Source organism: Amphiura filiformis, chromosome 16, assembly GCF_039555335.1.
Source record: "Amphiura filiformis chromosome 16, Afil_fr2py, whole genome shotgun sequence".
Classification (NCBI taxonomy): domain Eukaryota; kingdom Metazoa; phylum Echinodermata; class Ophiuroidea; order Amphilepidida; family Amphiuridae; genus Amphiura; species Amphiura filiformis.
This window is the reverse complement of record NC_092643.1, coordinates 7428531-7453865: the sequence shown is the minus strand read 5'-3', so window position 1 is coordinate 7453865 and position 25335 is coordinate 7428531. Positions and strand designations below refer to the sequence as shown.

The window sequence follows — 25335 nt, the reverse complement described above, 5'->3', positions numbered from 1 at the left end:
AGTGAGGGGTGAGTGGAGTGTATGTTGTTTCATGGTGGGAAGGGGTGTGCTTGTATGAAGATGAACGTAGGTGCTACTTTTATAGTATTTTATATTAATATGAAATTTCTGTATTTGTGCAATAGTGGGCCTGCAAATTATCACGATGTGTTTTAATAATTTATTTCCTAAAAATATTTTTGAATAATTTATCATTTTGTATGTTTTTGTGCAATAGTGGTCTTGATGATGTGTTTTAATAATTTAAATATAACTTGTACATAAATCATATTATAACGCTTTATTGTGAAAGATGTATGGAGGATGTGTGTTGAGAGGGTGAGAGAGGAGTGCATGAGTGTGACTGTATGAGGAAGAATGCAGGGTTACTATTTTATTTATTATAATATTTGTCTTTTAGTAAAAGATCGTATTAATTTTAGTTTTTTAGTCTATGTACACTAATATATTATATTTTAAATTAACTTGTGTTTGTTAGTAATATTTTTAATATCCACACGGACATGTGGAAGAACAATACTGTATTGAACATGTTTTTACCGTGTATAAATAAAGCTATTATTATTATTATTATTATAATGACGTCACAGCATAGAGGCGCTGAGATGTAGGCTTTGGTATGGTTTACATCATGTTCAATGCACCACTGCGAAAAATCGAGCCACTCAACTACCAAAATAATGGTGGTTTTAGGGTAGAATTTATCACAATCTTTTAGAAAATTTTTGTTTTCAATGCCCTAGCACGTTCTAACCACGAGAAAATGAGGATTTCTTAGGTACCTCTTAACACATAAAAGAATAGGAACTTGATTTAGTGATGTGACCCCTTAATTAAGACCGATTGCCTATTTGACAATAGATCTGGATATATAAACATTTGTCTCAACTTTTACATGTGTCCTGTGACTAAATTAAAAACATCTGAAAAGTTGAGAAGCAAAAACTTAGGCCCTGCCTGATTTTCATAATTAATGTTGCTATCTTCAGTAGATAGCGCATGATTAGCAATGCACATACTGCATTAATTTGACTCAGAATTATATTTAAACTTGAATTATTTCACTTTTAATTGGTCAAGATATGCTAAGAAAGACTGAATATCATGTAAACTGATCTTTTTAAACAATTTTTCCTCCCTTAATTAAGACCGAGTTCGGTTAGGCTTGTCAGTACAGTCCTAAAAGGTCCAAATTTTGAAAAAAAAGGTCCACTTTTTCAAAATCAGCTCCTCAAAATAATGGTTACGGGCCTGCTGGGTCCCGAGATAGTAACTCGGGGTCCAAGATAGTAACTCGGGGTCCCGACTTAGTATAGGTATCACAGGGAAACCTCGGTTAACACATTTGTTAGTCAGTCAAAATGGCCTAAACCGGCAATACAAATTTACATTGAAATTAAAAAGAAGCTTTTTAAGAAGGAAACCTTCATAAATATGTTGTCTATACTTCACTTGACCCAAATATATGATTTTTTTTGGTGATGAGAGACTCGCACATGGAATTTCAGAGAGATTTTGATAGCAGTTCCATTAAAAAAGGTGCTATCGTCATGAGACTAAGATCTAGAAACACCCCGTAATGCTGTTTTGGGGAATTTTGCTAGGAGAATCTTTTTGATGAAAGTCAATCTTTGACAAGATGTAACTTTGCTACGGAAAGTGCTATGACAAAAGGTTTTCAGTGTTGGCTTTCTTTACTCAAGGGCTTTAATTTGATATATAAAATGATGCAGTTTGACGGCAAATTTGAATTCACCTGGCATACCTACTTAGTAACTCGGGATCCGAAATAGTAACTCGGGCTCCGACTTAGTAACTCCGGGTCTCCGATAGTAACTTGGAGCCTGACTTAGTAACTCGGGGTTCGAGATAGTAACACGGGGCCCCGACTTAGTAATTTGGGGTCCGAGATAGTAACCCGGGCTCCCGAAATAGTAACTCGGGGCCCTGAGATAGTAACTCTGGCCCCGACTTAGTAGGCCTAAGTCGGGATCCGAGATAGTATCTTGGGGCCCCGACATAATAACTTGGGGCTCGAGTGACTCGGGGTCCGAGATAGTATCTGGGGCCCCCGAGATAATATCTTGGGGCCCTGACTAAGTAACTTGCCTCATGAAAAAAAAAATTAAATTAATTTTATGTTAATTTTATTTACCTTGTTCCCCTGTTTCCATGCCTCATGAAGATTTTAGTATTTTGCCATTGTTTCTGATGGTTGTCTTTCAATCCTTTTATTTTTATTGTTTAGTTCCCTTGTTCCTCATGTTGTCAACCAATTTCTTCTTGCTGGTTTAGTGAATCACATATTTCTTTTTATTTACCTTGTTCCCGTGTTCCCCTGTTTCCATGCCTCATGAAAAAAAAATTTTAAATTAATTTTATATTAATTTTATTTCTTTTTATTCACCTTGTTCCCCTGTTCCCATGCCTCATGAAGATTTAAAAAATTCATTTTTAAGTATTTTTCATTGTTTCCGATGGTTGTCTTTCAATTTCTTTTATTTTTATTGTTTAGTTCCCTTGTTCCTCATGTTGTAAACCAATTTCTTCTTGCTGGTTTAGTGAATCACATATTTCTTTTTATTTACCTTGTTCCCGTGTTCCCCTGTTCCCATGCCTCTTGAAGATTTTTTAAAATTAATTTTATATTAATTTTATTTCTTTTTATTTACCCTGTTCCCTTGTTCCCCTGTTTCCACGCCTCATGAAGATTTTTTTAAATTATTTTAAGTATTTTGCCATTGTTTCCGGTGGTTGTCTTTCAATTTATTTTATTTTTATTGTTTAGTTCCCTTGTTCCTCATGTTGTAAACCAACTTCTTCTTGCTGGTTTAGTGAATCACGTGTTTCTTTTTATTCACCTTGTTCCCTTGTTCCCCTGTTTCCACGCCTCATGAAGATTTTAAAAAATTCATTTTTAAGTATTTTCCATTGTTTCCGATGGTTGTCTTTCAATTTCTTTTATTTTTATTGTTTAGTTCCCTTGTTCCTCATGTTGTCAACCAATTTCTTCTTGCTGGTTTAGTGAATCACATATTTCTTTTATTTACCTTGTTCCCGTGTTCCCCTGTTTCCATGCCTCATGAAGATTTTTTTAAATTAATTTTATATTAATTTTATTTCTTTTTATTTACATTGTTCCCTTGTTCCCTTGTTTCCATGCCTCATGAAGATTTTAAAAAAATTTTTAAGTATTTTTCCATTGTTTCTGATGGTTGTCTTTCAATTTCTTTTGATTTTATTGTTTAGTTCCCTTGTTCCTCATGTTGCCAACTCTGTTCTTGTGGTTTGGTGAATCTCGCATTTCCTTCTTATTTGCATTTTTCCCTTGTTCCCCTGTTTCCATGCCCTATGAAGATTTTTTGTTAAATTTATTTTCTATTATTTGTTTGTTTTGATTTCACTGTTTCCGATAGTTCCCTTGTTCCTCATGTTGCCAACCGAGTCCTTCATGCTGGAATAGTGAATCTCGCATTTCTTTCATTTGGCTTGTTTCACTGTTTTTCAGGGCTAGTTTTATAGTGAATCTCGCATTGTGTGTGTTTTCAATTTTCCTTTTAATTTGCCTATGCATTTGACAGATGGTTTAATTTTTTTTCTTTTGTTTTCCAATTTCAAACTGACGCTTTCCTCTTGGGATTCATCTGTTCCTCGTTCCTGTGGAACCCAAAAAACATGCCAAATTACCAACCTCAAATCGTGCACTGTCTATCCATGACGAGCTTCGCAAGCAAAGAAAAACACTGGGAAAGAAGTACATTAATTTACTTCACATTGGTGTAAAACTGTAAATTTTATGGAAACGGCACTCAGCCCGGAAGAACTTGAAAAAGAGTTATTTCTTTGCATGCACAAAGTAAGTACACGAGTAAGAAGTACAACCACTGAACCAGGATGTAATTATGTAAGTTGTAATGCGTGATTACTACATTACAACATTTATCATTGTTTTTAAGCTTTTCTTCTTCTTCCGTATTATAGGTATCCCAGGCAAACCTTAGTTAACACATTTGCTAGTCAGCGAAATTCGCCTAGACCGGGGCCCAAACACAATGCATATTTACATAGAAATTTGAATTTTTTTAAGCTGTGAAAAATCAATAAAACAGTCAATAAATCCTTTGTTTCCTATTGTTTATTAGTCACGATTATCGCACTTTCCGTTTCCCACGCGTTTGAACGGGAATTGGATTGCGTACTTTTTCGATGTCTAGTGAGCACATTTTTTCAATATTTTGAGAAAATGATGTCAAATTTTCTATTCTGTATTGTTTGGATTGCGTACTTTTTCGATGTCTAGTGAGCACATTTTTTCAATATTTTGAGAAAATGATGTCAAATTTTCTATTCTGTATTGTTTGGTAATAATGTCTTTTGCCAATAGTATGTTTAAAGTTGTAATTTTGTGTTTTTGATCGCAAAGATCGGATATTTTCGTTCCCGATTCGAATTCTGAACCCTTCGCAAGGGTGCCGATTTCGGCAGAACTTTGACGATAATTTTGCCTTTTTGACACTAAAATGCATTCGATCCTTAATTTTGTTTCAACCGAGTCTTAAATTAGCAAGCACAATAAGGTTGGTACCACTTTTATATACATTGAGAAAATTTTAAAGATTTTTTTTCAAGTTTCTAACCGGCGCAAATCGTTAAGTGTGTATTTCCCATTGACATCCAAAATGGGAAATACGAGTCTGATGGACATAGGAACGGCGTCCATGAGACTCAGCGAGTCTAATTGTTTATTGTTAAGTTGAATGGAGCATATCTCAATAGTGGCACTGGCGACATCCGGGCTCAGTTGTGCTGGATGCACATATAGGTTTCCTTGACAACCCTTTTCTTTTAAATTTCTATGTAAATATGTATTATGTTTGGGCCCCGGTTTAGGGCTCATATTGAAATACCCTACCACGTTTTCACACAGAAAGAAGGCAGGATTCCCCTTGCTAAGCGCGCGCCTCAGGAAAGCTCGGTCATAAAACGGATTTTAAAGGTGAACCTCATTGAAAATAAAGTTATATATCAATGGAAAGCTTATGATGTCAGGATATTAAAATTATTTTTTCCGATTTTTTTGATGGCTAATAAAGCTGAAAAATTAAAAAAATGATTGAATTTTTGGTCTTTTTAAGGCGCCCAAAAGCACCCAAATCAATCGTCTATGACCTTGGGAATGCTCGTGACGTAAGCTCAGGGTTCGCAGTCACGTGATCCTACTCGGAAACATGTAAACAAGACTTGCTTCCTGTACTTTGCAAGCTGCCCGGCAAGTCTGATTTTCACAATAAAGCTTGAAATTAGAGGAATCTTCAAATTGCCTTCTATATATATTAGAAATAATAGAATTATTGTCAACATATAAATTTTCCGTACATTTTTGACAAAATCAGTCATAACTGGCTGGGTATAACCATAGACCATTTAAAACATGTTTTAAATGGTCTATGGTATAACTGGGTAATTGAGTTTGAATTTCGCGCTGGGATCAATCCCATGCGCAAATGCTGCTACCGTTCATGTCATGGACTGAATAAATATGATCGAATAACAAATTAAATAGTTGTTTGTGACATTCCCTATATATTCTTGATTCATTTTAAAATGTCTGATTAAAAAAAATATCGTCTTGCAGTAATTAAAAAATTAATAAAAAACCGCCGATTTCATCAAATCCAGCCCATAAAAGGTTGTCATATTTAGCGTATTGCGGTAATACATTCTTTCCACACAATCGCGATTGAAAGAAACAGATACTCGGGCAGACACTTTATTATAAAATAAATACAATTTAGGCTTAGTATGCCGTTATTTGATGGAATTCTGAAATCTGAATAAAATTAAAATATTGTCACTTGTGTCATGATTCTTTAATGATAGTACAATCAGTGTACGGTACTGAAAAAGTGAAACATTCATGTTTTATGGATTACCGAATACGATGCGTAAATTGCTGCTGAATTGCAGGGACGGATATGCACAAACACAGCGACTCGCTTCGGGGCTTCGTCCTCCGTGTTTCATGGGGTGTTTCAGCAGATTTGATCAATCGTTCCCTTATATTTGGAACATTTACAGGAATAAATTTTGCTGATGAAGTAGCAATAAGTTGGAAATATCAGAATGTGAATATCAAATCGGTCATTTTGTCTGCAAGTTCAGTACAGTCGCGGATACTGAACACTCGGCGTATTGAGACTCAGTGCAGTCACTGAGCTCATCCCGTATGAATCTATACGAGTTCGCCTATCATACATGACCGGCCATGACTGGTTGTAAAGCTAAGAAATCATTAAAAAATCCTGTACATGTACCTTATTCTATTCCTTCATTTTCTCATTGTGATAAGTTCATCTCAACTTGGTGTGACGATCTGTACTGGTAGCACTAGCAGTTATTTTTTTGTAATCTGTTTTCATTCCGGTTTTCGGCGAATCTTCGCCCTTCGTGCTTTACTGTAATATTCCCTATGCATATCGTGGATGGTTTGTTCCTATCCCAAATCACCCTCGGCCAGCACTTTTCCCATTTTTAAATCCACACACTTTATTCAGGAACTTCATTCTTAATTTGATCATGATATTTCCTTCATGTTATTCTTATTTTATTGAAGATAGTTTTCATGTAAAGTAAGTTGACAATGCCACAGTAATACACGGACATTGTGTTTACAATCAAACCCGGAAGTAACTGTGTGTCCCTGGGCTGACGTCATCAACGAAAGCGCCCAATTTGAACGATTTCGTTTTGTAATTTAGGGGGGGCCAAAATCCCATCTTTGCATGGAGATTATGTCTAGCCTGGGTACGCTATGCAAATAAAAAATATTTTTTCTGCTTCCTGACATCATAAGCTTTCCATTGATATATAACTTTATTTTCAATGAGGTTCACCTTTAACAAAAGAAGGCTAGCACAGGAAAGCTGCAGGATGGCGCACGCACACCTTCCTGTGTAAGGGAATTTCAATATGAGCCCTTAGGCCAAAATGGCACACTAGCAAATGTGTTAACTAAGGTTTGCCTCTCATACCTATATTTAGGCAGCACTTTATGAAGACAATACTATCTGCCTTTATCGAGCAGTATTGCCTGGCGGCCTGGCCAGCAGTTAGAAGTTTAGTTTTTTTAAATTTAGTTAGGATTTCTAATTATCCAAGATAAATATCTTGTCAATCATTTACCGTATTTATTCCATTAACCGCCCAGGGCGCTTAACAAAGTCATTTTGGATGGGTGCTTATTTTTGACATTGTTCACATAATTGCAAACATAAACGATGGCCCAAAATATTGATTTTAATTGTATGATTCAATGTTTGATGTGTAAATGTAGTTGGTTTCTGCACATACATGATAGGGAATCACATAAAGTTGGTTCCTGCAAATGATGGGGGATCATGTAGTAGGTTCCTGCAGTATGCACATGATGATGGGGGATCATGTGTAAGTTGCTGGGTGGGCACTTATAGCGGCATGGGCGGTTAATGGAATCGGTACATCACTTGCTGTCTTGCTTTGACAGAACAAGCTGTAGTCTCTACAAATTTTCCTTTTTTTTTATTTCTAATAGATTCCTTCGAAATTTATTAAAGCATTCAATTTTAGATTGACATGGCAATGTAGCTTACAAAGTAAGCAATTAAATTTTGATTAACTGTGTCATGTCACTAATCCTCATTTTTATTCTTGCATTTTTGTTTCTTTCTAGAGTTCATGATGGCACTCACACACACAACAGTACCAGCAGGAGCAGCCTTGGATTATACCAATCAGCTGGCCTGTGCTCTAAGGGAGCGATCGTTATTTATGGCAGGGGGAATGGGTAAATTTAGGGGGGAGCACGAAATTTTTTCGTGGTCTTGGGGGGTGAAGCTGAAATTTTTAGGCGAACCAGGAGGGGGGACTTTTAAATGGAGAAAATCGGGAAAACAAGGGGGAACGCGAAAATTTTGAGCGGACGCGAGGGGGAACGCGAAATTTTTGTCGATATTTTGCCAAAACACCCATTCCCCCCTGCCGTAAATAACGATCGGTCCCTAAATGATCTACGGAAACAGAACCAGCTATGTGATATCATTATTAATGTAGGTGGCAGAGTCTTCAATGCACATAAGGCTGTTCTTGCTGCCAGAAGTAGCTACTTCTTGGCCATGTTTACAAGTGGATTCAGTGAAGGAACTGCAAACGAGGTCAACATTGATGGGAAGCCTGAGATCTTTGAGGTCCTGTTGGAGCATGTTTACACAGGAAAGCTTACGATGTCAATATTGACTGCCTATGAGATTCTTGCAATGGCAAGCTACATGCAGTTTACTGATGCTCTCAAAATTTGCAAAGAATATATCAAAAGACAGGTGAAGAGATGGAGCCCAACACCAGGTAAGATTAGGCCAAAAGAATTTTACATGGGTATACTTGCTTGAAAAACCATATGATGTTTGAATGTTTTTTGAAAGTATATGAATATAATTTGTAAGTATGTATACTGAACTGTGTTGAAACCAGTTCAAAAGTTAATTACAACACAGGCTTTCAAGTCTTCTTGCCTATTCACAGAAACATCGGCTCGGGACAACCAAAATTTGGCATTGGGCAAAAACAATCTGACAGGCCAGGGAGGGGGGAGGCAACTGGATTTAAAATGACAGAAATGATTAAAATTTAAATTTAAAAAAACAATGCAAATCTAAAAGCCATGTGAAAATACTAGTGTTGACCGACTGATCCATCCCAAGGGTTGGCACTGCCGATCTAATTATGCAATTCGGAAAATACAGGGTCAGCAATCTATTTATAGACCAGTATTTACTGGAAGTCGGTTGTGGAACCACTTGTGACTCAGGGGGATACAGCTAAACTTTTAAATGAATGTAATACAAATCTTACTTGGAAATCTATTATGTAGGGGAGATTGGGGTTAGTTGGAACACTGGGTAAGTTGAAACATTGTATTTTTTTCTGACACAAAAAATTAATTTGGTAAAATACTGGCACCTAGTAATAGGTATTAGTAAGGGTCATCCACCAAATTAGCAACAGCACTGATGCCCCACCAGTGTTGGCTTGGGAAAGGAATATCTGTTTTTGACTTGCTGACTAATTTTTACCCCTCAGAAAAGATGCGTTATCTCCATGTTGTTTGAAGATTCAGGGGATTATTTTTTTGAGTATCATAAGCACTAGTAGTAAGTCCCAGAATAATGTTAAATAAAAGTTTTATTGTATTTCTTATTTTGTGTAATGAACTTTGAAATGTAAAAATAGGCATCGGGGTTAGTTGAAACTTTTGAGGTGGGGTTAGTTGAAGCGTGAAAATCGCATAGAAAAATATGGTTAAAATTTGACTTTTAAAATTTGTAACATGTTTACCATTTCTTCAATATTGCTTTAATATGGTTAAAAAGCAATAATACAAGCAGAAAGTGCACACAGAAAGTACATTTTATAATATTTTAGGCTTCTCATATTTTTGTCCATGGTGACACTCTTCACCTTGTGTCCAAAGTATTGACCAGCTCCCACATATTTATTTACTCATTTTTCACACTGATTGTATGTTAAAGGGTGCCTTCAAGGGAAGTATAACCCTAACAACACAATAATAATTATTTTGAAATTTGTACAAGCCATGTTTCAACTTACCACAGGGGTGGGGTTAGTTGAAACACTTTTTTTCAAATTTTCAAATTGGATCATATGAATAATCATAAGCAGGTCCAATAAAATTTAAGGCTGTATTTGTAGCATGTATGTATATGTTTATACTGATATGGTTAGTGTTTCTTGAAAGTAATCGGTTTGCGTTAAAAAGACGATTTTGTGAAAAATGTTTCAACTAACCCCAATCTCCCCTACAGTCTTCCGGAGAGCGTGCTAAAATTTGCTATCAATGCTGCCATTGACAGCCTTCCCACCTTCACAAATCTCTATAAATGGGGAAACGACTGAACGGGAACTGCCCCATCTGTGCATGTAAGGGTACCCTTCTTCATATCTTGAACAACTGCAACCATATGCTTGATCGGTACCTCTGGCGTCATAACAACATCATCCGCATCATAATTACCGCTCTGGAGAACAGCCAACTTTTTCTCAATAAACGTGTTCTCATCACGGCGGACATTGAAGGGTACCTTACTGCTGGGGGGACGGTTCCCCCTGCCGTCATACCCACAGTTCAAAAACCCGATATTGTGTTAACGCGTTTCCGGAGGAGAAAAAATCATTCTGTTAGAACTCACCGTGCCTTTTGAAACGAACATTGATAAGTCCCACAAGCTTAAGGTTGACAGATATGCTTCCCTGGTAGGCGACATTAATGACACTGGCTACAATTGCAGTTACATTCCATTCGAGGTTGGTTCAAGAGGTCTAATTACAAAATCAAACAAGACTCGTCTTAACCGCCTCCTGCATGTAGCCAAGTCGCACATCAAATACAAAGATCTGAGGAATGACATCTCCAAAATGGCTCTCACGTCTTCTTTTTCCATTTTTCAGGCAAGACATGAAAAAGAGTGGAATGTCAATATCCTCAGATAGCCTACCAGGGTGGCGTATCTGTCGCCTGATGCTCAGTGTCATTAAGTTGTTGGTTAACCTTTTTAAGAAAAATTTATATGATATTTATTTTTTTGTATCAATTTTAGGAGTTTTAAAAATTGTGTATGTGTAATTTGTATTTCGTTCACGCCATGCCTGGTGGTCAGTAAAGGCCCCAGTTGTCTTGGATGTTTGTTGGTTTCTTTATTCTTTTAAATTTGTATGTTTAAATTGCTTGAATAAAGATGATGGAATATAATATACTCAATGCTAATGCCAGCACTGTTTTGTCTATCTGGAAAATTCCATCTTGAATATTTTTAGTAACTTGAATTTACGCACAATACACTTGGTGTGTGTTGTATGGTGTATTTGGTCAGCATTCATAATGCCTATGGAAGAAATCGGGATGGCTTTGTGTACTAAGTAATTGTAAATTACTATTAAATACTGGCACACAAATTCCACATAACCATTCCAATTTTTAAATGTCATAGTTTGGTTTGCTTGTCAAACAATATAGTTACCAAACATGAAAATCTCTTTCAAAGAAGGATTTCCATTAAAAGATAAAATAAAAATTATTTTTACAAGAACAATAACATTTACATTTACATTACTTAATTTGCAGATATTTAGCAAGCAACAGTTGACATTCTCAGCCATATTAATTCTTATGCGGAATGAGTTTTTTGCAGCCTATTGCAGCCTATTCTTGCCTTTTCTCTTTATTAGATAAGATCCCAATAGGAGATATATATCAGATATCCCAACTGCCTATCTGTCAAGGGGAATTTCTGGCAAAGCGATGTGAGGTGTTTATGTGCCGCCATTTTAAGATATTGAAGACTTCGGATGTGTTCCTTGAAGCTGCAAGTGAGGAATTCTTGAAGCACTTCTTGGAGCTGACAGATCTGGCAGAAGAAGATACGGAGAAAGAGGTTAGTTCATGGATGCTGGATATCCCAATAAAAGTGCCTCATCTACAAACACTTTCACAAAACTCTTAAAAACACACTTGTTTTGATTTTTGGTTGTTGTTGCTTATGTATTTTTACTTATATATTATTTGTGTAAACGCAATGGAACTTTTGCAACACAATATTATGCAACACAGGAATCTGAACCAGTCAAAGGGTGGGTATATGGCTTCCAATTAGAGCCAATTAGTGCCCCTTTTACACTTTTGATATTATTATTGCTCAACAAAAATTGTACAGGATCTAAATTGGAAGTCAAAATGGTTACTTTTGTATAAGCAATAGGCAGGGAGTGTCTAAAGGGAGATGTGCCACCACCCCCCGCCCTCAAAAGTTGGAAAATAAATGCCCAATTGAAACCACGTGGTGCACCATTTAAATTGTAACTGGTTCTATAGACTTGGCTAGGCCTATTATATATTAATATCAAGGCAAAAATGATAAAACTAGGAATGAGAGAGATGGTCCGCCTGTACTTTTGAACACATTTTGACTGATATGATCTAAGCAAAACCCTTCCAATTGTTATTCTTCTCAAGCTTGGTGAGAAAATACAGGTTTTACACAAATACAAAAACCTATATTTTGATGGGCAAAAGCTACCTGTCTTTAATTGGATCTCATTATTGTTTACTTGCAGGTTCTTGAGTTGGTTGTTAAGTGGCTCAAATTTGATTGGGATAAAAGGTGTACTCATGCAGCAAGCCTTTTGGGAAGTGTTCGTCTTGGCCTAGTACCAGAGGAAGATCTCCAAGAGTTATTGGATGATGACATACGTAGCATTAAAGAGTGTGAACAATTACTAACAGAGATGCAGGAAGGGAACAAGTTGGGGCTTTCTAAGTTTAAACTCTCTGGAAAGATGCCACAACATTTTGCTACAAGAAGCACAATTACAGTAAGTTATGAAGATGCTGCTTGCATTTTTGCTTTTGATATATTTTTGTTCATATATCCTCATGCCCTGTACACCCACCTCTGATCTGAGTATAATAATATTGGATTACTAGCTGTTGTTATTGTCATGGTTTTTAAAGAAAATAACCTGAGAAAATTGCTGATCCCAATGTTATTTATGCTCAACAATTACAAGTTCTTAGTGTATTATAGCTCCCTACTACTCTTTCTTACATGTACTGCCCTATCTGAATAAAAATAAATCAAGAAGCCAAAAAACAATTACTATACCAGAGCCCTGATGCCTCAAACCGAAGCCAGAGCTCTGTATGGGGTACAGTGACATAACTTGGTAGGGTAGCAGGGCCAGAAGTTCTAAACCTGATCAGATTTTCAGCGCAAAATATGCTAATTAAATATCTGAATTGTTTTGAATAATTTATGTGTATAATCAAGCAATATAATGTGGTTTTTTTTTCAAACCACAAAAACCTTTTAAAGGAGTAATTTGGAATACTGGACTTACTATTTTTAGCAATGCTACGTTGCATGTGATACCATCACACTTCATCAGGCAACTGACCCGCTGGACTGATCATGTGACAGATGGCTAGGGATCAGGGTTTTCTTTAAGCATTTTGCTGAAGGGGTATTTTCAAATTTTTTTGACCCTTTCAATTGTGAATTTTTCCTCTGAAGGAGTCAAAAACATTGTCCAAGGGGTATTTTTATAATATTATTATCTTCCCCCAATATTTTGCCAGGGGGATGGTCCATATAATCATCCCCCAATGTTGACGACTGTATGTGGAGCTATGTGGGTTTCTGACCCAATTAACCTCATATTTGGCCATTTCAGCCCCCAAAGTGTAAATTTTTGCGCGCCTCGCGCGAATTTATTCCACTTTTGCACAATATTTCAACAGTTTAGCTTCAAAATGACAAATTGTTTGTACCATAAACTTATTCTTTCTCAAAAGGTGCTGGATTCACTATAGTTCAAGACATTTATTTCAACCCCCCCCCCCCAGTCAAAAAGAAATCTACGCCACTGTTTGGACCTGTGGCGGATCTAGAGCAGTCAGAAGGGGTGGGGGCAATTTTAGAAGAAAATAATAATATTTAAAAAGGCCCCCTGAGAAGTAAGAAAATTTGCAAAATGAAGACCTAATTGAAGCACTATATTACTGTGTAAAATTTAAGTTTGAACAGTTGAAATGACGGTCCATAAAGCCTTTCGTTGTCACGTTTTCCCCATTAGACCTATAAATTGTGTTAAACATAGGGCCTAAATTGGCAAATATCGAAAGCAGAAGCGAAAATGGTCCACTACGCATGGGGTGTCTGAGGGGGAAAATTTTGTAAAATTAAAGTCCAATTGAAGACATATTTGGTGCATCATTTAAACAGAAAAAAGGACCCGAACCCAATTAGCAAGATTTCAAACTGACACTATACAATATTTTAGAGACTCGCAATCACTAAAACATACATGGATTGATGCTGACAAAATGTGACGGGCCCTACATATCGGGAGTATGTCCTAAATGCCAAAAGCTTAGAATAAATGCACAATATCGGGTGTTTCTCTATTCAAATCTTGCAATATCTGAATGCGTACGTTTTCAAGATTTTGTACGCATTGGACTTTGGGACTATGGATTTGAAGGAGTCAGAAAAGTGTCTGAACGCGTAAATACGCGTGTTTTGTGCGTTAAAGAAAACCCTGCTAGGGATCGTCTGTCACATGACCAGTAGCAACGTAGCATTGCTAAAAATAGTAAGTCCAGTATATTGATTTAATTCCAAATTTCATGTTACTACAACTGGATGACTGAAAACATTCATCAATCTTTAAAAGGAGTATTTGCCCCCCCCATTTCTGTATATCTTCTTTTTGGTTGCCTTCTCCATAAAGTGGAAATATTGCTCATGGAATTTTGGAAATTTGTAAGGCAAAACTCTTACTGAATTTTGTTTTTTGTGAAATGCTAGAGAAACCCTACCATGCACATGCCAAATTTATGGAGCCCTATTTGCAAACTGTAACTGGTCTACTAAAACAAGTAAACAACCTAATTTCACTAGCAATATAATTTTTCTAGGGCCTTCAATTCGCTAAATTAAATTCCCACTAAATAATTCATTTATAATTGCTTTACAGAGGATGCAAATTCGTGAAATTAAATTGCCACAAAAAAGGTTACTTCTGCCAATTCGCCAAATTGAGTTGCCTTCAAATTAAAGTGTTTTACAGTATATAATTCGAGGGTGTGTCATAAATATGTGCCAAAAATCTCTTAAATGCCCCCTCACCTTCAATCTTCCAAAACTTGCTTTCCCCTCCCTTTTCTGGCCTGCCCAATATGTTCTTGCCCTACAATGTTGAGACTTAAGCGTAATTGGCCAGACTTTATTTGCGCATAATTTATTTACAAACCTTTTATTACTGTATTTACAAACCTTTGTTGTGGGGGCCAGTGCCACCTTAATTATGAACCGCTTAAGGGAAGGGGTATGAACGTTTGGACAGTATTTATTGTGGGACATTAGAGCATATCAGACATATCGAATTGTATTCTGAATACGAAGAATGTCCTTCTGATATCAAATAATTTTGATTTTTTGAAATTCGCACTGTAATACACATTTTATGGCAAATCATTAAAATTGATATTTTGATATTTAACAGTACTAAAGTAAACTTTATAAATCTGATGATTTATACTTAAAGTGTGTATAGGTGGGATGAAAAGCCGACGATCAATTGAAAAATTTGACCTTTGGTATTGAAGATGTGGATTTTGTTTCCCAAAACACCCAAAAAAATTAGGGCTTTTTGGGAAAAAAATCCATATCTTCAATATGAAAGGTCAAAATTTTCAATTGATTGTCGGCTTTTCCTCCCAGCTACATACACTTTAAGAATATATCAATAGATTTATAAAATTTACTTCGAGGACTATATATATCAAAAATTTGAAAAATATCAATTTTTATAATTTGTCATAAAATTTGTATTATATCGTGATTTTCAAAAATAAAAATTAAATTATTTGATATCAGATTTACATACTTCGTATTCAGAATGCAATTCGATACGTCTGAGGTGCTCTCATGTCCCCTGAAGATGAAAACATTCTGTCTATAAAACTTTTCCAAATATTAAGTTTTTTCTTAATATCTCAAAACAGTTTTGATGGAGTTGGGCCCTTCTTCCACTCAGGTATTCAATTCGTATTGATAAAGTTTGTGTGATTGCCTGTATTTCTTTAATTGTTTGCTTAAATTTGCAGGCCCCTGTAACATTTTGTGGCTATTTTAAAGCTGAAGAAGGTGGAATTTCAACAACAACTAATAGTTCATTCTATTACTTTGACAAGAGGAGCAAATGTTGGAAGGACAATCTTACGTATAGCTTCGTCCATATAGGGTATCTGCCATCGCTGATAGTGGTTGATGAGGATCTGTATGCAGTAGGTGGTTTAGAACAGATTGCATATGATGGTTATTCAATGCCAATGGATAATTTTTGTGTTTACGTTCCTGAGCAAAATGAATGGAAAAATTTACCTAGCATGAAGAATCCTCGAAGTCACGTACAGGTGGCACATCTAGATGGTTTTATATATGCTTTGGGTGGGTTGGAATGCAATGACCTTTCAAGTAGTGTGGAAAGATTTGATCTAGCTAAAGAAGAATGGCAGGAACTTGCATCTCTTCCGTGTGGTTTTCATTGTGTTGCAGCCACAGCATATCATGGCAACATCATAACATACTGCAAGCAATTTGTAGATGGCCCATTTTCTGGTGTCACTGGAGGATGTATATCAGTATACTCTCCAGACCACAATACATGGCATGTGGACAAGGACAAGGACAAACTGGGTGATGATATGCCTGAACCAAGACTATTTCAACATGAAGATCAGTTGTATAGAGTAAAATATGAAAAACCTGAAGATCAGAACAGTGCAAAGATGTATGAAGGGCCTAGTGAGTATCAACCAGTAGTCAACAAAGTGAGAGTTGAGAGATGTGAAGCAAATGATATGACAGTCAGTATGGGTGATGAAGTTAGCCAAGATCTGATACCAGCAAATGCAGTTTGTGCTTTCCGTATAGAGGATGATGTTTTTATCAACACTGAGGGGTTTGTTATTAAGACCGATATAAAGGTAGACAAAGATCAGAGTGTGAATGTGGATCTTCAGGAATGGAAAGCTATTGCACTAGAAGAAGAATGTGGCGGTATTGCAAACTTCACCTTTGATCCAAAGAAGCTGCAATGGTGAGTCAAATGATAACTGTATATAACCCCATGAGTTTTATAGTCTTCTGTGTTTTAAATTCATTGAATTTGCTTCATACGAAATAAGCTTAACCAATACATAAAAGGAAAGTTTAGCTTATTGACCCCTGATTCTCATTCTGAAATATTACTAACCCAGTTGCCAGGAATTAGTCATTGGCATATTATGCTAGTATTTATGGAATTGTATAGGAGTGTAGCATGACCTACATTCCAGCCTGGTTGTGATGTCGCAGGGTTAAGGGTAAACAAGGTATTGTTGGTCAAAGCAGCCAAAAAATTGATTTTCATTATCTAAATCAATATATTATTGAAAAATAACACTTTGATGTTTTGCAAAAGTTCTTTCTACAAATCATACTTTGAAAACTTGCTTGATTTATTGTTGTGAATGAGTTATTTACGTTTCTGAACTTGCGAGGGTGTCCCCTTTGACGGACGTGAGAAGTGGGTAAATGCAATAGATGGAACAACCCTGACCGAGATAATCCAAAGAAAATAATTTGATTGATAAATTAAGTAAATCTTTATTTACCGGTATACGCCTGCCTCCACTACTCAAAATTGGACATGGCCATGACCATAGATGCTCAAAACCAAAAGTCATATCTTTTATTCTGAACAGTTTGTTGCAGTACGGTAACAGATTGCTTTGATAATTTTAGACCTATTAGAGGAATTATTTGAGATTTCCTTTGAAATGCATCCTAGTTTATTTATGTGTGTTAACAGTATTCCAGACATAGATGAGAGTGAGGAGGATACAGACCTCAGTGATGGGAGATCTGACACTGGCTTATGTGAATATGATGAATCGCTGGATTCGGACATGGGTGAGTAGTTAGCCTTAATACCCTACCACGTTTTCACACAGAAAGAAGGCAGCATTCTCCTCGCTAAGGCCGCGCCTCAGGAAAGCTCGGTCATAAAACGGATGGATTATATGCATCAGTGATACACCCTGCCCAAGATATTAACAAAAGAAGGCTAGCACAGGAAAGCTGCAGGATGGCGCACACCTGCCTGTGTAAGGGAATTTCAATATGAGCCCTAGCTATTACACCTCATACATATTCATGAGAGAATGACACCAATTCGTTGGTCAATCGCAACTTGACACAACCCCAGCAGATTGACCTATCCTTAGTTTTTACCCCTATTCACAATATCATCATCCTTAGTGTCAAAAGTTCGTACAAAAGTTTCTTAAGCATGTTTTTCGATCCGCGAAGGTAGGACTTGGCATTTTATATTGTATCATGGTTCTCCGTATGATTAAACAGGAATTAACCAATTTATTATAGCAACAACAAAACTCAGCGTCCATGGAAAGCTATCCCAAGCAGATATTGACGAACTATTTCTGCAAAAGAGTTCGACTATGGTGCAAGAGCTTGCGGGTTTCGAACCCTAAGCGGTTCCAATATGCTCTTATGGAAACATTGAACTTGCTGCTAATTGTCTTGTTGTAACCCGTATGAAACTCTGGGAGCTGATCCTGGTTGCGATTGTTAATTGTGGAATGTCTAGGGTGTGCGCTCTTGTAGCAACAAAGTCCCAGATAAATTTGTTGTTAAATGGTTTATGGAATGATGTGGGGCTGTAGTGGTCAGCAACAACCTGTAAAGTGTGCTGAGGCTTGTGGATCAACGTCTTGGCGTTGTGCCTGTGCGTAGCGCACTATAAATCACTGCGCTTTTATTTTTATTTTTAAAGGATGTACTAAACACCCAATTTATAATTTAAAAAGAGTGAATAAAATCACTCAAAAAGAGTGAGTTTTGGAGAGTGACTTTTACTCTAAAAGGAGTGGTCACTCACACGGCTCCAAGGAGGAGTGGAAAAACCACTTATTTTGAGCTGTTTTCACTATGGCTTCAAAGAGGAATGGAAAAACTTAAAAGTGAATGAAAATGTGAAATTTGTAGGTAAGGAAGAATTTGCTATGATCTGTAATATCTTCGAAAGAACATTACCAACAGAAATTGTAATTTTTTATTATCTGAATTCAGGATTTGAATCTTTCTGCATTCGCGCGGGTTTGAAAATGAATTAGTTTCGCAGGTATGTTGATCATCCTGCGCTCGTTCGCAGCGGATGCCGTTTTGCGGGTATGCGATCTTTCGGCGCTTGTACGCAGTGGATGCCATTTCGCGGGTTTGTGATCTTGTGGGTTGGCAATCTTTCTGCACTAGTTCGCAGAAAATGTTCTTTCGTGGGTTTGTGATCTTTCTGCACTCTTCGCAGTGGATGCCATTTCGCGGGTTTACGATATTTCTGCGCATGCCATTTCGCGGGCTTATGTTCTTTCTGCGCTCATTCACGGTAGATGCAGTTAGAAGCCCCAAGGGACCCTTTGACTCGACTTTGATTTGGTCTTGGTGACTTGGTTACAACACAACATTTGAGTGGAAGAATATTAATTCCAGTTCCAATGCAACATTTTGTGTGAAGTTTTTGTATTTCTGTAAACAGATTTTTATTTCCATCGGCAGAGAGTTTCTAAATTTGGTTTCGCAAACATTACAAAAAGATGTAATTCACCTGAACTGTAATAATTTCCTACACCAATAAAAAATATTCTTAAAATGCCTATTCTTTTGTGTATATTGTGTGGTAGGTGCATGATCTGATTATGGCATTGTTTAGGTCACAAATTAATCAATTGGTATTGATGATAAAATTCTGTGTGATTGACTGTTCTTTTATTTCTTGCTTTTGCAGGCTCTTTGGACTACATGTATTTCTGGGGATGAATTGATAGTACATTCCATTACTTTAACAAGAAGAACAAGTGTTGGGATGACAGTTTTGAAAGCTTCATCAATATAATCTGCCATTGCTGATAGTGGTTGATAGTGGCTGTATACGGTATAGGTGGTGAAGAACAAATTGAAGACAAGGGTGATACAAGTTGTGTGGATATACTCTGTTTGTCTGTACATGCATGAGGACAATGCGCGGGAAGATTGACCAAGCATGAAGAATGCTTGATGCTGTGTACAGTTGGTGCATCTGAATGGCTTCATATATGCTTTGGGTGGGGTGGATATAAATGGTCATACTTTGAGTCACGTGGAACGGTTTGATCTTGCTAAACAAGAATGGCAGGAACTTAATTGCTTCACTTCTGTGTGATTTTTATTGTGTGTCAGCCGTAGCATACCATGGTAACATCATCACATACTGTGAGCTACGCATAGGTCGTCCATTATCTCGTATCCCTAATGGATGTATATCAGTATATTCTCCAGTCCTTGATACATGGCGAACTGCCAAGGCCAAGGACAAACTGACAACCTATTGCTGCTATGGACCAATGCTATTTCAATGTGATGATCAGTTGTACAGAGTAAAATATGTAGGACAATAATGGCCCAAGCGTCGACCAGTAGTTAACAAAGTGAGATTTGAAAGATGTGAATCAGATGATATGACAGTCAGTATGGGTGATGAAGTTAGCCAAGATCTGATACCAGCAACAGTGCAGGCGCTTTTTGTATAAAGGATGATGTTTTTTTCAGCTGCAATAGGTTAGTTATCAACACAGATATAAAGATAAGCAAAGATCAGAGTGTGAGTGTGGATCTTCAGGAATGGCAATGGCCATCTGTTACACTAGATAAACGATGTAGCAATATTGTAAACTTCACCTTTGATCCCAATCCATGGCTTGAGCAGTCAAGTTAGCTCAATCAACAAGGCGTTCGATTATGGTGCGAGGGGTTGCGGGTTCAAACCCTGGTGGTGGATATTATGCTCTTGTGTAAATTGAGTTAGCTTGAAATTCCCCTGGACAAGGAACTTTCTGCTAATTGTCTCGTGTTAGCTTCCAAAAACATTATTTTTGAAATTGAATCTAAAATTTGCAACTCACATTGCTATATTGCATCCGAACCCATCAGGCTTCATCAGGTGTCTAATTAATGATGTTGTGACATCAGACGGTGAGGAATGTCTTGTAATGCCGGGTCCCATGCGTGTCACACAGCGTGTGACAATAATTGTAAACCTTTCTTGTTAATGGAAGGTTCCTCCACTTTCTCCTATATGGATTGCATGATACCTCTGTCGAACCACCTGTCCTCCTTGTCAAGAATAACTGCTTCTTCTGGATTGAACAAGTGTTCAGTGTTCTTATTGCAGTGGTTGCACAGTGCACACAGCGGAGTTTTGAGCTTCTTTGGTGTGACACCCCCCCCCCATACACATTTTTGTCGGCAAAATTTGACTGCTGTCGGCACAACCATGTGACTGTCGGCAAATGTAGTCAAAGGTACATGTATGTGTGATTGTCGGCAAATTGTGAGAGCCATATAACAGAATAATGTGTTACCTTATTTTGTTGTTGTAACGTAACAGACCTACTGTGAATGGTATAGTAGTTACTAGTTTAAAAAAAAAAAAAATTTTAATTTTTGACTCTTCTGAGCGCCGTCCTGGCTAAAAAAATTTTGGGTCAACAAATTACAAACAATTTCCGTCGGCAAACCATACTGTACACCCCCCGAATCATATTGGTCTAGCGACGCCCCTGTCTTTGGTACTTGGGCACCCATGTTGGATTAAGCTGCTTGTATGGATTGTTTAGTTTCACCTGTCAATTATCACATATATTACAAGACATTCCGCGCCGTCTGATATCACACCATCAATTGGATGCATGATGATGATGCATGGTTTCAGACGCAACTTAGCAAAATCAGTTACAAAATTTCAGTTCCAGTATTAGATTTTTTTTTTTTTTTTTTTTTTTTTTGATTTGTTAGGGTTGTGACAACCCTGGATAACCCAAGAAAGCCTCTATTGAAGCTTATTTCCATTGGGGTCCATTTGAACACCGGGACGGGTTGGGAACAGTCAGGGGTTAACACCCTACTCTTATCGAAACTGACTGCGAGATATATGTACAGGTATGGCTCTCTGCACACGGGACCGACGGCTTAACGTCCCCTCCGAAGGGCGAAGTACTTTCATGATTCATTTACCCAATTCTAAATGAACCATGGGGAGAGCGGAAGTCTAAACTTAATCTACAGATGTTGCCAATTAATTTCAGACTTTTTTTTTTTTTTTCCAAGTCAATATCCCAGCAAATCGCCACCGCTGAATCGAACCGGGACCTCATGCACTAAAGGCAAGTACCCTAACCATTGCGCCACGCTCTCCCTTTATTAATTTCAAAAATAATATTTCAGCCCTATGTGCTATAGGGTCAATGAGCTTTCCACTGATACCAAAATCTTGATATTGATGTTGAAAAAGTGCAGGTGAGGTTGTTGATTGGGCCATCCACCTGTAAATGCAGGCAAGACAATTTTCAGTGTTTTAGCTGATTTCAGCAGGGATTTTTTTGTTATTGTTTTCGGTGTTTTTCAGCCTTTTTTTAAAAATCAAATTCACAGAAAATGGTAAAAAAACATGGTGTTCAGTGTTTTTTTCCCAGACCAGTTTTCATGCCTGCAAATGTATAGAAAGGATATTGGGAACATGTAACTTGTTGTTAACATATTGAAATGTGTTTTTAGTGGGGTGCTTGGACAATGAAGTGAATATCATTTTGTGGTGGAATTGATTGTATAATGGTGTTCTTGGATACTAAGTTTTATTTTGGGGGATGTGGTGTGATCATAGATGTTATACTCAAAACTGCACCCTTTGTGATATGGCCTATTCCAGAAAGAAGGCGCACACCCTCTGTAGATGAGTGCACTTTCAATAAAAGAAATGTCTGGATTTCCAGGTTTGCTTTCTTAAAAAGTTCAGTTGTCAAAGTTGATCATGAGTCCTTAAGTTTTGGATTTTCAATTTTTTACTAATATTTATTAGATTTTTCCATATTTGGACATATTGAAAGTCTGAATTTCCAGCAATTATAATTGGTCAAAAGTCCAGAAATCTAATCTCCTCTATAGGGGGAGTGTGTCTATTTTCTGGAATAGCCCAATGCTCTGATAAATCCCTCAGTCATGGATAGAAGATAATGTATCTCTGGCATTTATCGCCAAAAGCCTGAAATCGACAACGATAATTTGTGTGAGGGTTTCAAAGGTTTGGGTACACCGTGCTTAGCACACATCTTTACATGCAGCATCCAAACTACTATGCACTTCAAATTGAAGTTTGCCGGGTGTACATACTGGTCCGACTAGAACTTCAGATCACAGTTTGTCAGATTATCAAAATTTGTACAGGTTTTGATATGTGCAGTAGACACGCTCAGTAGCACCTTGTGGTCCCTACCTACAGACTCGACTACAGACTAAAAAAAAATTCTATGAAAATGTTATTGGTGCAGAAATTTATTGTCAGAATTTCCATTTCTGAGAAACACATGCAGTCCATTATCATGATCATCTGATCATAATCATTTTGTATGTTAGTTTAACCAGCTCAATTACCAACAGTATTATGCAATAATACCAATTGATGTAACTGCAACTTGCCCATCCAATCTTTAATTTATATTGTATATGTCGTATTGATCACAAGGTTTTGAATTAAATCAAATACTGGAACTTACATTTTTTGCAACTTGCTACGTTGCATCTTAAACCATCAGACTTCATCAGGCAACTGACCCGCTGGGCTGGTCATGTGACACTTTGAGAATATTCACTATATTGTAATGTATATTGATCTTTCTCTACATTGTAAATCTGTATTATTTTGTTAACAAAGTGTCATATTTTCTTACAAGTCATTCTTTTACACTAATCTTACCGTTTCATGATATCGGGTACAAAGTATTATAATCATTCTGTATATTAGTTTAATCAGCTAAAAGTGTGCTGAGGCGTGTAGATCAACGCTGCACTTTTTTCTTCTTTTTTTTTTAATTACCAATACAGTATTATGCAATGTACCAATTGATGTAACTGCAACTTGCCCATCCATTCCTAAACATTATTGTATACCTTTCTCTACATTGTAAATCTGTAAGTCTCATATTTTCTTAAAAGTCATTCTTTTACACCAATCTTACTGTTTCACCTTTGGGCTCATATTGAAATTCCCTTACACAGGAAGGTGTGCGCCATCCTGTAGCTTTTCTGTGCTAGCCGCCTTTTGTTCAAATCCTGTGTGATTATAACACTGCAATTAGCCACTTAAATTAGGGGCGCGCTTTCCTGGGTTGTGCAATGAGCCATAGTCAGTTTGTTTTCTTCCATATTCATCATGGACCACTTCAAAAGGCAGGGTGTATCACTGATGCATATCGTTATGAATTCGGCAGACGGCCGAATCCGGATTCGGCTTTTGGTAAATTCATTTTACGCATGTATTATTTTTGAATTAGAGAACAAGGGATCTATGCTTTACCTATAGAGGGCAGCATATCGATTATTTAACGGTTATCGTCGTTGATCGCACTGCGATGCACCGTTAGCTAACCCTGTATGTCGCCCTCTTTTGATTACTTATTATGCTGTTATCATCTGATCTCCGTTAAAAAAATTGATATGCTGCCCTCTATTATGTACATCATTGATCCCTTGTTCTCTAATTCAAATGTTATGCATGCGTAAAATGAATTTACCAAAAGCTGAATCCGGATTCGGCCGTCTGCCGAATTCATAACGATATAATCCATCTTTATAATCCGTTTTATGACCAAGCTTTCCTAAGGCGCAGGCTTAGCGAGGGGAATCCTGCCTTCTTTTTGTGTGAAAGCATGGTAGGGTATTTCAATATGAGCCCTTATACAAAGCATACTTCAACAAACAACTTTCCCACTTTCATGTTACCAAAAATGTGACCCGCTGTGACGAAACCCGCCATAAGTCTCACTCAGCCATTTTGAGATATGGCAAGTCAAAGTTGGGAAAGGGGTTAAAAACCTTGCAGTTTTTGTTTTTCAGTTTTTATTATTTTTTGATTCCTTAATATGTTTACTTTAACCTACCATTGAAAACAAAATAGTCTTTTACGTCTAAAGCACCCAAATCTAGCATTTTCTGAGCCAAACCAAGGCCTTAAGGGCTCATATTGAAATTCCCTACAGGAAGGTGTGCGCCATCCTGCAGCTTTCCTGTGCTAGCCTTCTTTTGTTAAAATCCTGTGTGATTATAACACTGCAATTAGCCACTTAAATTAGGAGCGCGCTTTCCTGGGTTGTGCGATGAGCCGATTAGTTCAACAATCAATAAAATTGCCAGTCTTTGATAAACTTTTATTATAATCCTTGTCACCAGACCACTTCAAAAGGCAGGGTGTATCACTGATGCATATAATCCATCCGTTTTATGACCGAGCTTTCCTGAGGCACCCACTTAGCGAGGGGAATCCTGCCTTCTTTCTGTGTGAAAGCATGGTAAGGTATTTCAATATGAGCCCTAAACATGTCATTTTAAATTTGCCATTTCTTTATGTGTCGCTTCACCCTTCCCGTTGAAAGATCATAGAATGAGGACCACATGTGCCAGAAACATAATTTTGGTATCAAATGAAAGCTGAAGACCTATACTAAATGATGACATCAAAAATTCAATTTTCAAAATTAGGGACTTATGTCTGGTTTTGTGAGAGCGGGTCACAAATGTACATTTGGCAGGCATCCGAATCCGGAATTGGCTTTTGGTAAATAATGTTAAGCATGCATTA

General features: G+C 37.1%; 1 protein-coding gene across 1 annotated transcript; it reads left to right on the top strand.

Moving 5' to 3' along the window:
* The first annotated feature begins 8043 nt into the window (after positions 1-8043).
* Positions 8044-19833, top strand: LOC140135477 (kelch-like protein 15). The gene is made up of 6 exons (XM_072156994.1): positions 8044-8379; positions 11278-11483; positions 12163-12420; positions 15716-16710; positions 17464-17564; positions 19456-19833. The coding sequence occupies exons 1-6, from the start codon at positions 8151-8153 to the stop codon at positions 19485-19487; spliced, it is 1821 nt and encodes a 606-aa protein (XP_072013095.1). The 5' UTR covers positions 8044-8150; the 3' UTR covers positions 19488-19833.
* Positions 19834-25335: the final 5502 nt, after the last annotated feature.

Bases quoted from the DNA above. Each gene is read 5' to 3' on its own strand.
- LOC140135477 (XM_072156994.1), top strand. From the start codon at position 8,151: ATGTTTACAAGTGGATTCAGTGAAGGAACTGCAAACGAGGTCAACATT. The intron at 8,380-11,277 runs GTAAGATTAGGC...TCTCTTTATTAG, and splicing joins GAGATGGAGCCCAACACCAG to ATAAGATCCCAATAGGAGAT. The intron at 16,711-17,463 runs GTGAGTCAAATG...GTGTGTTAACAG, and splicing joins GATCCAAAGAAGCTGCAATG to TATTCCAGACATAGATGAGA.